This window comes from Carya illinoinensis, chromosome 9, assembly GCF_018687715.1.
Source record: "Carya illinoinensis cultivar Pawnee chromosome 9, C.illinoinensisPawnee_v1, whole genome shotgun sequence".
Taxonomy (NCBI): domain Eukaryota; kingdom Viridiplantae; phylum Streptophyta; class Magnoliopsida; order Fagales; family Juglandaceae; genus Carya; species Carya illinoinensis.
In genome coordinates, this window is record NC_056760.1 from 5,696,672 (window position 1) to 5,712,761 (window position 16,090).

General features: G+C 35.9%; 2 protein-coding genes across 3 annotated transcripts; both read left to right on the plus strand.

The window, feature by feature from the left end:
- Nucleotides 1-6,109, plus strand: LOC122276547 (COP1-interacting protein 7). 2 transcript variants are annotated; one of them, XM_043086366.1, is made up of 9 exons: nucleotides 1-260; nucleotides 382-558; nucleotides 960-1,093; nucleotides 1,635-1,687; nucleotides 1,783-1,835; nucleotides 1,942-2,094; nucleotides 2,680-2,960; nucleotides 3,665-5,412; nucleotides 5,505-6,109. In XM_043086366.1, the coding sequence occupies exons 1-9, from the start codon at nucleotides 202-204 to the stop codon at nucleotides 5,715-5,717; spliced, it is 2,871 nt and encodes a 956-aa protein (XP_042942300.1). In that variant the 5' UTR covers nucleotides 1-201; the 3' UTR covers nucleotides 5,718-6,109. The 2 variants fall into 2 exon arrangements, with proteins under 2 accessions (XP_042942300.1, XP_042942301.1); XM_043086367.1 differs by lacking the exons at nucleotides 1-260; nucleotides 382-558 and having other exon boundaries at nucleotides 958-1,093; nucleotides 1,639-1,687.
- A 1,826-nt stretch (nucleotides 6,110-7,935) lies between these two features.
- LOC122276548 (uncharacterized protein At4g04980) lies at nucleotides 7,936-12,835 on the plus strand. The gene is made up of 11 exons (XM_043086368.1): nucleotides 7,936-8,412; nucleotides 8,944-9,135; nucleotides 9,248-9,343; nucleotides 9,446-9,572; nucleotides 9,733-10,990; nucleotides 11,097-11,262; nucleotides 11,424-11,588; nucleotides 11,670-11,822; nucleotides 12,064-12,263; nucleotides 12,390-12,451; nucleotides 12,615-12,835. Coding segments are annotated over exons 1-10 (2,427 nt in total). The 5' UTR covers nucleotides 7,936-8,343; the 3' UTR covers nucleotides 12,391-12,451; nucleotides 12,615-12,835.
- Nucleotides 12,836-16,090: the final 3,255 nt, after the last annotated feature.

Below are 16,090 nucleotides of genomic sequence, written 5' to 3' on the forward strand. Positions count from 1 at the left end.
CGCTGGCGCTCTCTCTATATCTCACAGTCAATGTACAGTTCATCTTACGATGCGAAATGCGACGTACAGGCACGTTCAAGAACGTGATCTTTCGCTCAATAATGTTTTAGAGCATCAACTTGCATTTCCAGCAACCGTTCTGAGATAGTTAACCTCTGAACCCTCCCTCTCTCACTCACTCATTCTGTTTTTCCGCCAAATATGGACTCCAAAGCTCGTCTCGATTATGCTCTCTTCCAGCTCACCCCAACTAGAACCAGGTTCCCCACTTTCTTTTCATGTATTTCGCTACAATTCTCTGTTTCTGTTCTTATATTAAGTTCTTAACTGATTGAAAAAAAAATGTCTTCTTTTGTGTGCGCTTGTTTGAATTTTGTCAAGATGTGATCTTGTGGTCTTTTCTGGAGGCATTACTGAGAAACTAGCTTCTGGATTATTTGACCCTTTCGTTTCTCACCTCAAATCTTTGAAAGATGAGATCTCAAAAGGTGGGTACTCGATCAAGCTTTGCCCATCCGCCCATGCTGCACCCTGGTTCACCAAAGGCACAGTCGAAAGGTAACGCTCACAGCTCATTTACTTTATGTCCTAAATTATAGTAAATTAAGGCCTTACCCATTGGTCCTGGAGAAACAGCATGACACCGTCCTTGATTTTGAATTTCATCGATTGAAGCATATGTCACTTAAGCAATTATGCTGCTGCATGATTTATAAAGGTCGGAATAATCACTGAGTTTTCTCATATTAATAAGTTGTTGACTGTGTAGGGAGGTTATCTACAGTCTGGTCCCAAACATTTCTTGGATTTCCACACTTTTTCTTATAGTTTAGGTATTTAATTTGGATCGGTTGCTCATATGTAAAAGTATGAGGGTTTGTTCTGAAAAGAATAGGTATTCTTAGGAAACAGGGGGTTATATCTTTGAGTTTCATAATTCATTGAACAATTTTGGGCAGATTTGTGCGCTTTGTAAGCACACCAGCACTTCTTGAGAGGTTCGTCAGCATAGAAAGAGAGATCTTGCAGATTGACAATTCAGTTCAAGCTAATGAACTATCCAATACCCATGTACATGGGCAACCGATGGAAGGTACACTCAGAACTTGGATACCATTGTTAAACCTTTTTTCCAATTGCGTTGGAGTTACTTCAGTTTGGTCCCCACCTCATAATTATTGAGCAACATGTTCAAGCCTAAATAACTCAAAGCTTCTCCCTGAGATTGGGTTCGATGATTTTCATCCATTAGTTAATATATTTAATGGAGTCAACATGATGCTCTGTTTCTGAAGCTTAATTTTTATTTTTATTTGTTATTTTTTATTTTTATTGTATATGCCCATACATATTGGATCACATATGAAATACATCTCTTTAATGTTCAAGTTTGACTTGTTAGTTAGGTGCATTCCATGTCAACTCTGCTTAACTCAAAAAAATCTTGAATTGCATTTAAGATATTGATTCTGAGTGTGGAAGAAAATTAAATGCACAAATAAAACACGTTTAAGGGATTATACATCTTTTCAATTTGATTTACTTGATCCTGGAAGAAAGAATTGGGAAGAGAGTTACAGTACTTGCTAGAATGTCGTAGTAATTCTATCTACTAATTAACTTCATTTTATTAGGAAGTGTTTTAGCTGCTAATGGTCTTACAAAGAAGCCTCCTGATTCCCCCAAGGTATTTCATTTGTTCAAATAAATATGAAATGGTGCTGCTTTTCCAGAAATTCATGTGATTAGTTTCTTAGTATATTCTTCCATTTTTCCTGCCAGCTAAAACCTGAAGTAGAATGCACGGATGATGTCGTGAAAGAAGAAAACTCCAGGTAACTCATCCTGTATTTTAATTTTCTGCATTTGCTGAAATGCCAATACACTTAATTGTAGTGCATAAAGTACTTTCATTGATACTTTCACCTTTGTCATGACTAGGATTCACCTCCAACGCCTTTTAGATAATCGGAAAACTTTGCTTCAGAAAGAGCAGGCGATGGCTTATGTGCGTGGTATTGTTGCTGGATTTGAGATGGAAAATATAGATGATCTCATTTCCTTTGCAGGTGCCTTTGGAGCATTGCGTTTAAGGTATGAACTGTCATGTTCTATACATGTTCGTTAGGCTAGAATTTGGGATGTAATGGAACTAAACCGTCCAAAGACTCAAGACCAAGATGCAGACACTCTATACAGTTGACCAATAAAAGTAAAATGAGAATGATAAAGATCATAGATTCTTGTTTTCACTAGTCAAAATTATGCTTCTTGTTTTTCCCTAATTTTCAATGATGGAAATTTCCTTCAAAAACGTTTTTTGGCCATCCAAGTAAGTCCATACTAAAAGAACTGTCGTCAGGGTTCATCTCATTTGAAAGCCTTTTTCATTCTTTTACCTTCTTCCTTTACTTGGCCAAAATATATCCCTACTATCACACGTTTGACTCACTAATTTATGTGCAACATTATGTCAGTCTTAAATAGTTTTAGGAGTATGATGTTAGTCTATGAAGGGTACTGTTATGCTTCTAGACTGTTTTAAGATGCATCGGGTAGCATAAACCTGTAAAATCCAAATCCCTTCGGTTTATTTCTCTCTCCCATTCAAGGAATAAAATTCAATCTAAAAAGTATATTCTTACTCAAGTCTTAAGATCAAGTGCCAACCATATGCAGGGAAGCATGTATTAATTTCAAAGATTTGTGCAAGAAAAAGGATGCAGATGGTCTTTGGATGGAGGAATTAACAGCCATGCAAGCATGCTCCCCTTCAGAACTTTCATATGTGGAAGCATCTGGAATTGTATTGAAAAATGAAATAAGTGCCCACAATCAACGTGCTGTGTTTGACTCATCCAAAAGTAGTGTCTCTACCATTAAAGGTGTGCCAAATGAGTCTTTGGATACATCAAAATCTGGCTCTTCTACAAGTCAAGCAAGTTTACACAGCAAAAAAGGCATTATTCATTGTTGTATTGCTTATTCGCAGTGCTATGAAAACTATTTTTCTGTGATTCAAGTTAGTAAAATTACTTCCTCATTCAATATGTATGTGTTCTGTTTTCACCTTGTAATATCGTGCTTTACATTCTTTCTATAGCATGCTGTAAACCATTTCACAGATAATCCACCCAGTGATAAACCGCATTTCAGGCATATTGAATTGATATGTAGACTCAAGTTTTTCTTTACAAGGAAACAATATATGTTTAACTATTAAAAAAAGTCAAATAGATACATCAATGGTGAGTTATAGACCCACTAGACTAACAATCTCCTAAAAAGCACTCAAAGACAAACAATTCCATTTGTCTTTTTGTTAACCTAAACTAAATGATCGGCATTTCAGTTAATAATACCTTACCTTTCCTCTAGGAATAAACACATCTTCTACTTTTCTATGCAAAAACAATTTAAAGTTTTTTATCTAATTGAATGCAATACACTTGAGGTTCTATAATTGCACCATTCTCTTAATCACTGTGTGTGGAACCTAGTAGTAAAAGTTTCACAGCAAATACTGCTGCTGCTTGCATAAACCGGAAAGTTACCATGAACTTATATAATCCTTATGTTTGGCGATGGAGTGTATAATAAATACAAAATCTAGACACCTCTGTTCTAAGGTAGTTCTGTGATGCTAAGGTTACATCATTTGCAGATAATACCTTGCCATCAGATCAGATACCATCCTCTACTGCAAAATTACAATTGCCTATGCCATGGACGAACCAGATTCCTCCATATATATACAATTTCCAAATTCCCATCCAACAAATACCTCCACATCAAGGATATCCTTTCCCAACCATGCAATCTGTTCCTCACAATGCAAAGAATATGCAGTGGCCACGATCCGATTATCATAGGAATCAGAAGTCATATTCAGTGGGGAGCAAGAAAAACTTTCCAAATAAAAAAGAAGTTGTATATTCAGAAGAAGACAGACAAACAGAGTCCAGTGACTCTGATTCTGGGAGCGATTCAGATTCAAATTTACCACAAGACAGACAGAATTCTTTAATGGAGCATTCATACAAAAAAGAACGCAAGAAGAAGTCCTCCAGAACAGTTTTCATTCGTAATATCAACTATATCAGGCCTAAGAGTACAGATGGGGACAGGGGTGGAGTCCCAGTTGAAACTTCTGCAGATGAAGAATTAATTAATGGAGATTCACTTAAACAGGCGATAGAGGATGCGATTGGATCATCTGAGAAGATACATTACTCAAACTCGCGGAACGAGAAGACAAGGGGTTTGGATAAGAGCTGCCACAGTTTGAACCAGTCAAGTGATGCCGCTGATCAGGATCTTCTTAGCGATCTGATCACAGATTCTTCTAAGGGAGAGAGAAGAAATGAGAACTGGGATTCTTTTCAGAACCTTTTGATGAAAAATGATGAGATGCATACTCGAGGGATGGAAAAACTGCATCTGATAAATGTTCAGAATGAACATTGTACAGTCGCAAACTCTGAAACGTCAATCTCATTCAAACCTGTTGTTGAGAAAACCCCAAACCAACTGACAGCTGCAGCTGATTCCTTTGTTGCAACTGAGAGGATGAGTGAAAGTGGTGGTAGAGTTGAATTGGAAGATTTTGAAAACAGCAAGAATTTCCATCATGTTACAAAGAGGAGGGACTCTGCAGATGAGGTATTAGTAATTCCCCATAGATTGGGAGAGTCAGGAACCGGACTTGGGATTACATTATCTAATTTTTCAGCTGAGAGGACAATAATCAAGACTGGGAGGACAGAAGATTGGTTTATTATCAATCACTCAGGAATGCCAGTAGACCAGGATGTAAACATCCAGCAAACGGTCCTTGATGACGATTGCATTGTGTCATTAGAAGGTGATTGCCCCCACACCGAGAAAAGTAGAATAGGGACACTTATTGATGATTCTTTCATGATAGAGACTCGATCAGCAGTTGATGATCTGTATGACTCACAATGGAAAACATACATGTGTATTGAGACTGATATGACTTTAGCTGCCCACTCAGAAAACGGAACTCCAAATATTTCGCAAGTGAAGCATGAAGTATCTAATGCCTATGATCCAGATGATCTTTGTGTGGTATTTGAACGAGATTCCAGAGTGGATTTTGCTGGGTTTTCTTTGAGTATGAACTATGGAAGTGACATCTCACTCACAGAAGCTAATGGAAAATGTTCTGGTGCTGGAACAAGTGAACATGTGGACCAGAAGCTACCTTTGAATTGTAAGAGCAGCAGTGTCAATAATAGTGAAGCTACTGGAAAAAAATACACCAGTAAAGAAGCAAGATCAAAGGTTTTGGGTGGAGCTCTAGGAAAAAGCAAATATCAGATCATGTCCAAAAGCAAGAAACCATCTCCTGTGAACAGGCCCATTGTCCAGAATAGCAAATTGGAGACGGTATTAACAAATATTCTGTTTCTTATTTCCTGAGTTAGTTCTTTGGTTACCTTCATTTCCAAGCACTAAAATTGAAAAATGCTTGTTAACAGGAAGAAGAAATCCGGAAAAAGATGGAAGATATGTTGATCCAGCGCCAGAAAAGAATTGCTGAAAAAACTGCAGCTGGTCGTTTTGCTCCAACAACATCAAAGAAAGTCGTATCACAAAGTAAAACAATGAAAAGTTCCTTTAAGAGTGAAAAGTTAATTTCCACAACTAGCAATACAAACAGGATTGGTTCTGTCAAAATCAGTGCTACTTAACAAATGCAAGCTTGAGAAGAAGATGATGTCGTGGGTGCACAGAAGCAGAAGCCCCTGTTAATCATGACAAAGCATTACTTGGTGCTTCTCTGAAATTTGAAAGGGTTTTCTTTACAGTTCAACCGCACCATTACCAACCAATGTGATGGAAAAGGAGCTAATTGACCAAAGAGATGGTCCCAGCCAAGAAAACATTCACCAAGCTGGATCGAGCTACTTAAATTTGTTTTTTCCCTACTTGTTAATGAGATGATACTGTTCCAAGTCTGCATTTGCAGTATTAGTATATATTACACGCCACATCATTTTAGTGTCTTTCACTTATTACCGATTCAACTGTTGCACCTGAATTCGCCTTTTACCTGCTGAATTCTTAAAACTTTTTATTTCAATGTGCTTCTCATATAGTTGATAAAGTTTTCTAGTTTAGGCCATTATCCCTTAGTTTGCAGATACTTTTTGAGTTCTATATGTAGATGCTGCTGGTTACTTTATTCTAATCTTTGAACTGCTGGTGTGCTCCAATGGCATATTTGGAGTTGAGATGAATGGTATCATAGATTGCCAGGAAAATAAATAGTAACCCATAAATTTGTTTGTTTCAATACTTCTGCTGTGCTTATCACTATCTATGTGAAAGAGAGTGATTATTATTGTCTGGATCAAAACATTTTGTGCGTATTTTTTAGTAACGGTCAACTTGGTATCAAAGTTTTAGACCTAGGTTGTAGCAGGCCAAAATGACATCCTAGGACAACTTCCATCTGCACCCTTTTGCTACTTCTCCCTCTTCTGGCTTAACTGCAACTGCTTATATTGCTTCCGTCCTTGAGACAAGTAATTCAGACAGATTATATTCAACATATTTTGATAATTACTAAATATTTCCATGCATCTCGGTTTCTTCTCCCGGAGCATTTTACGGAAGACTTGAGCATCTTTATACTGCTGTTAACTCTCATGGACAGTCAGTAGCTTTTGGCCACTTTTTAATATTTCAACATCTACAGTAATTTCTCCCTTTTCTCCAAATGATTGTTATTGAAAGATACCAATATGGCCAAGTCCTCAAGCTTTTCGTAGCCTTTTGAGATTTCTTGGAAGGAAACTCGTACCTCTTGCGATTGATGTATCTGTTTTGATTCAGTCGTACCTCTTGCGATTGATGTATCTGTTTTGACTCAGTCGTCCATTAACAACTGAAATTATAGTATGACTCTGTATGTCAACGATCAATGAAAGCGTGGTCGGTGGTTTGATCGACTCTGAACTGTTGACACCTTCATCAATTAAACCATGGGGCACACACATATATACATGCTTTGCGATACAAGAACTTGGACGTGGACCATATAATTGATATCGTATGTCGTGTGTTCCGGTCCCACCTCCCCTCCCCACCCACTGTCAAGGATGCTCGCCCGACCACCCTTTCTTTGGAAAAGGCTAACTCCATGTCACCCCTTGCCTTTTTTGTATATTTCATATAAAATAAATTTTTTTTTGTTATTTTTTTTTAGTTAATCTTAAAACATATGTGTTTGTTGTTTGTTAGAATTTAGGTTTTTTTTAACCGTGTTTACATTTTCAATTTATTAAATTTATCATGTTTAAATTAAGTTTTATTTTCTCTTGGTTTTATTTTATTTCTTCGCTTTGCTCCTTTTAAAAAATCTTGTTTTCCAAATTAATCTTTTGGTTTTCAATTTTGTACACGAGACAAGCATGTAACCTATCAATTAACACGTATTAAACAGTCATTTATATTTATGTGATTGCATTTTTAATAACTTGAAAAGTGTTTTATATTTGACATATGTTTGAGAAGAAAATTATTAGAAATTTTAAGAAATTTTTATCTCATCTCATTATTTAAACGTAGTCCAAATTGATCATTCCATAAATCATAGGAATGAAAATTGTGAATCAAGAACTACAGAACTAATTTGGATTTAAAGCAAATTACGATGATTAATTTTGTTTTTAATTATTATTAATTAATAAAACAAAGAGGATGGACCCTAGTCTAATAAAAGTGTTTACTGCAGATAAATTTAGGAAATTGTGGCACAATTGGGGAATTTTGTAACAGATTACAATGGTTCACACGACAACAACCTCAACCTGTCTCGCTCTTTCTTTAGCTATAGCAACCACCCAACCTTGCATCGAGTGGATTGTTTACCCGTTTCTGGTGCACCCACAAGCACAGACACTCGACCAAGAATGACACAAACTAACTCACTACAAAGACAGCAGCTCTTGACGCGGGATCGATGTCTAGTTGTTCCTCCTTAAAAGCACCATTCTTTTTTCCTTTGCTTTCTGAATCTCTCTTTCCCGAGAATTTCCAAAATGATGGTTGTCCATTAAGACTTGTATGAGCTCAAGTGCGCCGCACGTATTGATTTTTCTATTGATCTCAAATACTTTTTGTTTCTCCCGGCCTTTTGCAGCTTTCTACACAAAGCTTTTATAAATTCATGTATTAACTAAGCCTTGGTGTCTGACCAGGTAAGGTAGGGCAGATTTTTATGGTCATTGGTCATCATCAACATCATCATTATTTTCTTGCCGTTCAAGTCTTCATAAGACTAGGTGTGAAGAATTGGTGTTGTTGATAGCCATGGCTACAGGAAGCTGCTGCGGTTTGGTACCAACAATGCTGTCTCGTCTCAAGGCATATGGATTTGAGGTACGTACAACATGGTTTCTCAGTTTTTTCTTTTCTTTTTTCTTTCCTCTTTGTGTGTATCTTTTTTCTTCTTTATGAATTGTGTTAATCTCTTTTGCTTTATCTGTTGATCATCGTGGCCTGTTCCCGACCTTTTTACACATGATCTATTATATGTAGAATTAATATTGATTGGTTCTATGAATTCTCTGATGATTCTATGCCTTGCGTTTCTGGGAGCTTTTCCAATATCCAAGTTTTTTTCGTTAAACCCGATTGAACAACTTTTAAAATCAGTCAACTAAGCAATACTAGGTACATTGATTTGCGAAGAGAAATAAAACAAAACAGCATCTTCAAAGGTCTTGTCATGTAAGATACATAAAAGCATTTTTATTTTCAGAATTCATCATGTCGGTACGTGTTGCTAAAATATGTTGGATCCAATTCCTGCAATGAAAGGCAAAGAATTCTAGACTAGTAGAAACCTTTTGGATTCCCTACATAACATTGGATACAAATCTTTGATATGAAAAAGAATCTCTGCTACAGGAGATGAAAGGCCATGACATACCCAAGAAGCTTTCGGCCAAGAGTCACAAGAAAGTGCAAGGCATATCAATAGGCAGCACATTTGGTAATGCTGGCAACTTAATTTTGGCGATGGAGCTCCGAAACAAGATCTTGTCCTTTCGAGACATACTCGATCTGCCTCCTTGTCATGGCTCGGCTTCCATAAATGAAGTATCATTCCCATTTCTCTTTTTGCAACTTACCATAAGTAGCAACTCCTAGCCTCTTCTCTTGAGTTCTGCTGCATTTATTTTGGTCTTCCTACTAATTTGTCTTCCTACAGCTGTTGATCTGCACAATGGAAGATCTCCAAAAGCTTTACCCAGAAATAATATCCAGTAATCGGCTTTCAGAAATAAACGGAACATCTATGGATCAGGTTTATCATCTCGTAATACCATGATATATTAGCTTGAAGTTCTTAATTGGTTGCTAGAGTAACTTAGAGCAGTACTAATCAGGCTGTGTTCGGTGCAAACAGAGTCTAACTTGCTTCTTGGGGGCTTTGAAATCTATTGGAGATTCATGGATGATGCGGCATGATTGCGTCGACAAATTTAAATATGATTTCCCATCGTATAAGGAGAATACCAATCCGGAACAACTCGGTATAATACATATTCTCTCACCTCAGGCCACATTTTTCTCCTTAGAAAAGACAAAAGAAAGCATCTTACACGAAGTTTTTTTAAGATATTTTCTTTTCTTTCACCTTTCTTTCAAATTACCTTCACTAAGGCTAGATCCTTATTTTTTTGGTGGTTGTAGTTGAGATTGTCCTGGAAACACTTGATTTCATGAATAAGATGGCACGAGAAAAGTTCGATTTCATGGATGAAGATGACCAGAAGGACGACTGTCCACAAGCTGACACATTGCAGAAAACCTTCATGGAGTCGGCCTATTCAGACAGCAACACCTTCTGCTGCCCTTCTCCAGCTTCGCCAGCCACCCCGACCTCAGTGCTTCCAGATTCATTTTATAGTTATACGAAAACTGCAGAGAAAGCGAATACGTATTACAACCCACCAACTCTCTGGTCTCTCAGAGTTCGAGCAGTTGGAAAACTGAATCCTGTTGATGTAAAGCGCCTCGCACTAAATGCATTATCAAGTGTAGGAGGCCACGATTCCAATGCTTTGAGTTTAAACAAAAAGGTTAAGGAACCAATGACAGAAATAGAAAAAGGAAGCAATTTTGAAGTGAAAAATACCATTGTTGAAACAAGAGACAGCAGTACTAAAAAAGACACACCAGAGGTTCCGAGGTCTGACTTAAATGGTACTAGAAAAAGGGAAATAGTGAGAAGAATTGATGTTATTAACGACAGTCCAGCTACAACTCCAGAGACAACCCATATGATCACCTCGGTGACAAGCCCAACTGAAGAAATCCTAGCGCCAACACCACCTTCACCACTCATGCTGCCACCAAACAGGGATGTATCAGCAGGAACACCAATAATACCAATATCATCGCCGCTGCACCCCATGCTACAGGAAAACCTGGTACCGGCACCACCACAACCAATTAAACAATCACCACTCGGGCTTCCTTCAAATGCAGAACCAACCAGATTGCCTCTGCCTTCTCCACCACCGCCACCACCCATGCTGCCTTCCAAGGGTGCAGCACAGCCACCTCCTCCACCCATGTTGCCTTCCAATTCCAAAGGTGCAGCACCCCCACCTCCTCCGCTCATACTGCCTTCCAAAGGTGCAGCACCCCCACCACCACCGCCTATGATGCCTCTGAAAGGATCGGGGTCATCAGCACCACCCATGCCACTTGCAAATGGGGCTCCTCCTCCACCTCCTCCACTTGGCGCAGCAAAATCCTTACGCCCCAAAAAAGCAGCTACTAAATTGAAGAGGTCATCCCAAATGGGTAATCTGTATCGGGCTCTTAAGGGAAAGGTGGAAGGGTCTAACCTTGAAAGTAAATCATCTAATGGGAGAAAGGGGGTTGCTGGTAGTGCATGTGGAAAACAAGGAATGGCCGATGCTCTTGCAGAGATGACAAAAAGGTAGCTTTAACATTAGAAAATCTCTCTTAAGTGATAATATATGTCAAGGACATAGTATATAAAGGCAAACCATATAGCACAATTTATTCCCCTTTTTGTGTCTCAGATCAGCATACTTCCAACAAATAGAAGAAGATGTTCAAAAGTATGCAAAATCAATCACGGAGCTGAAGTCTGCCCTTCATACTTTCAAAACCAATGACATGGCCGAGCTTATCAAGTTCCACAAAAACGTGGAATCCATTCTTGAACATTTAACGGATGAATCGCAGGTCACTATGATATGAACTTCTTCAATATAAAATCCACTACTATTTATACTCCACAGTCATCACTGCCTAGCTATTTTGCTACTACTATTTATACTCCACAGTCATCACTGCCTAGCTATTTTGCTACTTACTTTCTTGACATGCAATACTGTAAGCTACAGGTGCTAGCAAGGTTCGAAGGCTTCCCGGTAAAGAAGTTGGAAGCACTAAGGACAGCAGCGGCATTATACTCAAAGTTAGAGGCCACAATCACTGAACTACATAATTGGAAGATAGTGGCACCCTTGTGCCACTTGCTTGACAAAGTTGAACGTTACTTCACTAAGGTAATTTGGGATCTGTAAGGCTTTGATCTTCTTCATCCATATATGCATATTCATAACGAACAAAAAAATACTAACATACAGATTAAAGGAGAAGTGGATGCACTGGAACGAGCCAAAGATGAAGAGTCCAAGAAATTTAAGAGTCATAGTATAGATTTTGACTTCAGTATCCTCGTAAGAATCAAAGAAGCTGTGGTGGATGTTTCCTCAGCCTGCATGGAGTTGGCTCTAAAGGTAATTGAGATACCCAAATGGGTGACCAAGTCATGATATATGAGATATTTACTAGGTTGAAGTACTTGAATTTATAGATAAAACATTTTGATTATCTCTTTTAGAATATGGTGAAGGCATGACGTCGTGCAATTTTCTTAATATTGACATGAATGCTAACTTGAAATAACATATACATCATATACAAATATTAGGGCTTGACTATATATGATCTTGTGTGGACGTTTTTACAATCTTATAGGAGAGGAGGGAAGCAAAGGCAATAGAGAAGAAAGAACCTGGATCAAAAAGTGACACACGAATGAAGGGATGTACCAAAATGCTTTGGAGAGCTTTCCAATTTGCATTTCGGGTCTATACATTTGCTGGTGGACACGATGATCGTGCTGACAAGCTGACAAGAGAATTGGCTCATGAAATAGAGAATGATCCCCCCCACTAGTACTGATCACTCGATCTCTCTATTTTCATTCCTACAAAAAGCACCAAACCACACAAGGCTAGCACACCTTATACTCTCGAAATAATGAGATTTTATTCATTCATGCCAAATCATATATTTGCTAGATGACATGGAAATAGATTTCGCAAGGTTTGCTCGATCGAGTTGCATCCAATGGTCGATTTTGGTAAGTTTATCTTGATAAGTCGGGACTTAGTACGGCTTCGGAAGTTTTTATAACTCTTGAATTCTTCACTGCTCCTGTTTGTAATATTTATGTGGGAGTTTTGTTTTGCGTGTGAATGATTCTGTAATTTATTTAAACACATTGCCTTTGCCTCCTCATGCAGGGATATATTTACATCATGGCCTCATCATCATGTGCAATTGCTTGCTCACACATCTTGACTCGTCAATTTCACGGTCTACTGTCACTCAAACGATGCTATAGATGTCTCTAGTACTCTTTTCTTTTCTCGTTTGAAATTTCAGGCATGAATATATATCATGTCGCAGATGGATCATGAAAATGAACACCCGATTCTCTAGAATTTGATCCATTTGGTTCGAATATCGTCTTTCGCATTAAATATATAAGCGGAGCCATGCATTAAATATTTAATTAAATTATCTAAATTAGGAGAATAATTAATAGTTTATTTATAAATCTGGTTACTAAACATTACAAAAAAAAACAAAACACAAGAATACCCTATCAATCGGTCACTCTAGAAAATAACCATACACGTTGCTTGAAAAAGAGTTTTGACATTTTCTTATTTTTATATCAAACACAAAATTTTTATCTCATCATTATAATTTTTTCAAATCTCTATATAAAATATAATAAATAATTAATTTTTTTTTTAATTTTTTCAAATTTTAAAATAATAATAATATTTAATCTTAAAATTCAAAATTCTTATTTAAAAATTCTCAATGACTAAACAGAAACTAATAAATATCATGATTTTCTCGGTCCTTGGGACTAAATTAAAATATATATATTTAAAATATTTGTTACCTGGTCAAGATTTTTTTTTTAATTCCCTGCCCAGGCATTCTTAAACTCAGTCTCCGTCCCCCCGTTCGGCGACGTCAGTTCTTGTTCCTGACGTCATCGCCCTTCACCGACAGGTACACATCTCTCCTCGTGGTGCAAAAGAAGGCCGCGCAGAGCTTGGGTTTGGGAAAGGAAGGAGGAGGGGAAGAAAATGAAAACCCTAGCGTCATTGCCCGTCCTCGACATCATCGCCCCATCCCTCACAGGCAGTACACATGATCTCGTGTATTTAGCAATTAGCAATTTTCTATCTCAAAACTTTATTATAAAAATCTCGTGTCGTTGAATTTTAAAAGATCCTCAAATTCATTTGTAACGCTTGAAACAGATAAATTCTAAAATAAGTTTCTAATCGTAACTTAATTAAATCCTACTAAACTATATATTATAATTAAAATCTAAAATTTGAAAGGAACAATGGTTGGCAGTTGGCCTGAGTTTTGAAACACGGAATATGGTAATTAGTAATTATAAAAAGAAAATACTGCTGTGCCGTTCGGGCGGTAGGTACAGTTCAAATGTATAGAGAAAAGATATATATTTTTATTTAATAATTAAGAAAATAATTTTAAATATATTGATATATATTTTTTATTTAATAATTAAAAAAATGATTAAAATATATGAAAAGAAAATTAAAAAAACAACCGACAGCACGCCAGCGGTAAAACTCACGCGGCACAGTAGCCGCGTCCATTATAAAATGTCATGTTGAGACAAAGTTATCACCGAACAATGCCAGCATTGCCAGTTAGGGCTGTAATCGAGCCAAGTCGAGCCGAGTTTTGACTTGTCGAACTCGAACTCGACTCAAAATACTCGAGATTTTTTTTAATTCTTTGTTCGAACTCGAGTCGATAAGTTGAAATCTCAACTCGAGCTCGAGCTCGAGTTCGTCCCACAAACGAGTTCGAGTCGAGTCGAGTCGAGCTCGAACTAGAACTTGAATTATTATTTTTAATAAGATTTCATAATTAATAAATTAAATAAATAAAAAAGAATTAATATTGAATTTATACAATTAACAAGTAGAACATCTATTAAATTATAAAATTTTAAAAAATTTATAAATAATTAATATCTAACTAGTTGATATTTTTCCAAAATAACAATATATTATATGCCTACATATATTATTAATACATATACTTAATATGATAAAATATATCTATTTCATATATGGTTTCCACATACTAGTATATGAAATTATTAAATTTTATCAACTAATTATTATACAAATTATAAAATATACCTATAAAGTATATTTACTATATAGATATAAGTAATTAGAATACATATTATATATTTAATTATAAAAGTGGTATACTTATATTATTAGCTAATACATATATATATATATATATGCATAGGTGTATGTATATATTTATTAATATATGAATAAATTTTAATCGAGTCGAGCTAACGAATCGACTCGAGCATAAACGAGCGAGCCTAAATGAGCCTTAGTCGAGTCGAATCGAGTTTTATCGAATATGTATCATTTACAAATCGAGCGAGCATTTGCTTTAACGAACGAGCTTTTTTTTTTTCACGAGTCGAGTTCGATTCGAGTTTAATCGAGCGAGTACCGAACAAGCTATCGAACAGACTGATTCATTTACAGCCCTCTTGCCAATGGTCCGTGCCTGCATCATTCTGTCAAGACACTCACCAAATTCTCGTGCTGGACATGCTGCCTTAGTTTATTTTTCTTCAAAATTTGTCAATCCAAGTAAAACAATTACTTTCTTTTTATATTATTTTATTATTACTTACATATTCTTAGAGATGCTATTTATAATCAAAAGAAATATTATCATTATATTAGAGATCCAATATATATATAATGAGAAATTTTATTTATAATTTTTATTTAAAAATTGTATATACAGATTTTTTATTAAATAAAAAAATATCATTTTAAGATGGATATTTTTATAATTTTAAAGATAAAATTATCTAGACTTATATTACAGTTTCTAAATAAAAATTATATGTAGCATTGCTCATGATAAGAAATAAAGAAAGAGATCTCAACCTCTATATTAATATAAGAGAAATTATATCTACGGTTATAGAGAAACAAGCATCATGTAGTTATTTTAAAAATAACTAATTAAATATTAGACTCATGAGAAAAAAAATTAATTTTTTAATAATAAATTTTACTCTTTTATTTAAAAAAAATGTGATATTTATATAATCCATGACGTGGGCTAACTCATTTTCAGCCGTTGGCTTTCCAAATTGAGTGATAGGGAGCATGTCTCTGGGCAAATATTTTTTTATAATTTTTATTTTTTAAATACTTTTAAAATATATTTAAAAATATTAATATATTAATAATTTCTTCTTTAATCAGGAAATAAAAAAATTAAATATAAAAGTGATCAAAATAAAAAGAAAAAATAGAGGTACAAAATAGAATTATTATTCCAAATTGACGAAACTCACCAAATTTAGAGTCAAAGAACGTTGGGTATGGACGGAAAGGTAACCAACCATACATTTATATATCTACTTTATTAGTTTGAGGGATATGCCATCCGATGGGAGCTATAACATACGAATCTTAGTGGATATCCAAGATATCAGAAGAGTCAGAGATTTTGGATAAGGTTGCTTGAGATTTCCTTAAAGGTTACTTTTCTTATCCCAACCTACTACATTAATTTGTTGTCAGACCCTACCATTCCAGTTTCAATTTCAGTTGATCAAATCTCAAGCAAATTAATTATATTTTTATGTTGACCGTTTATATAT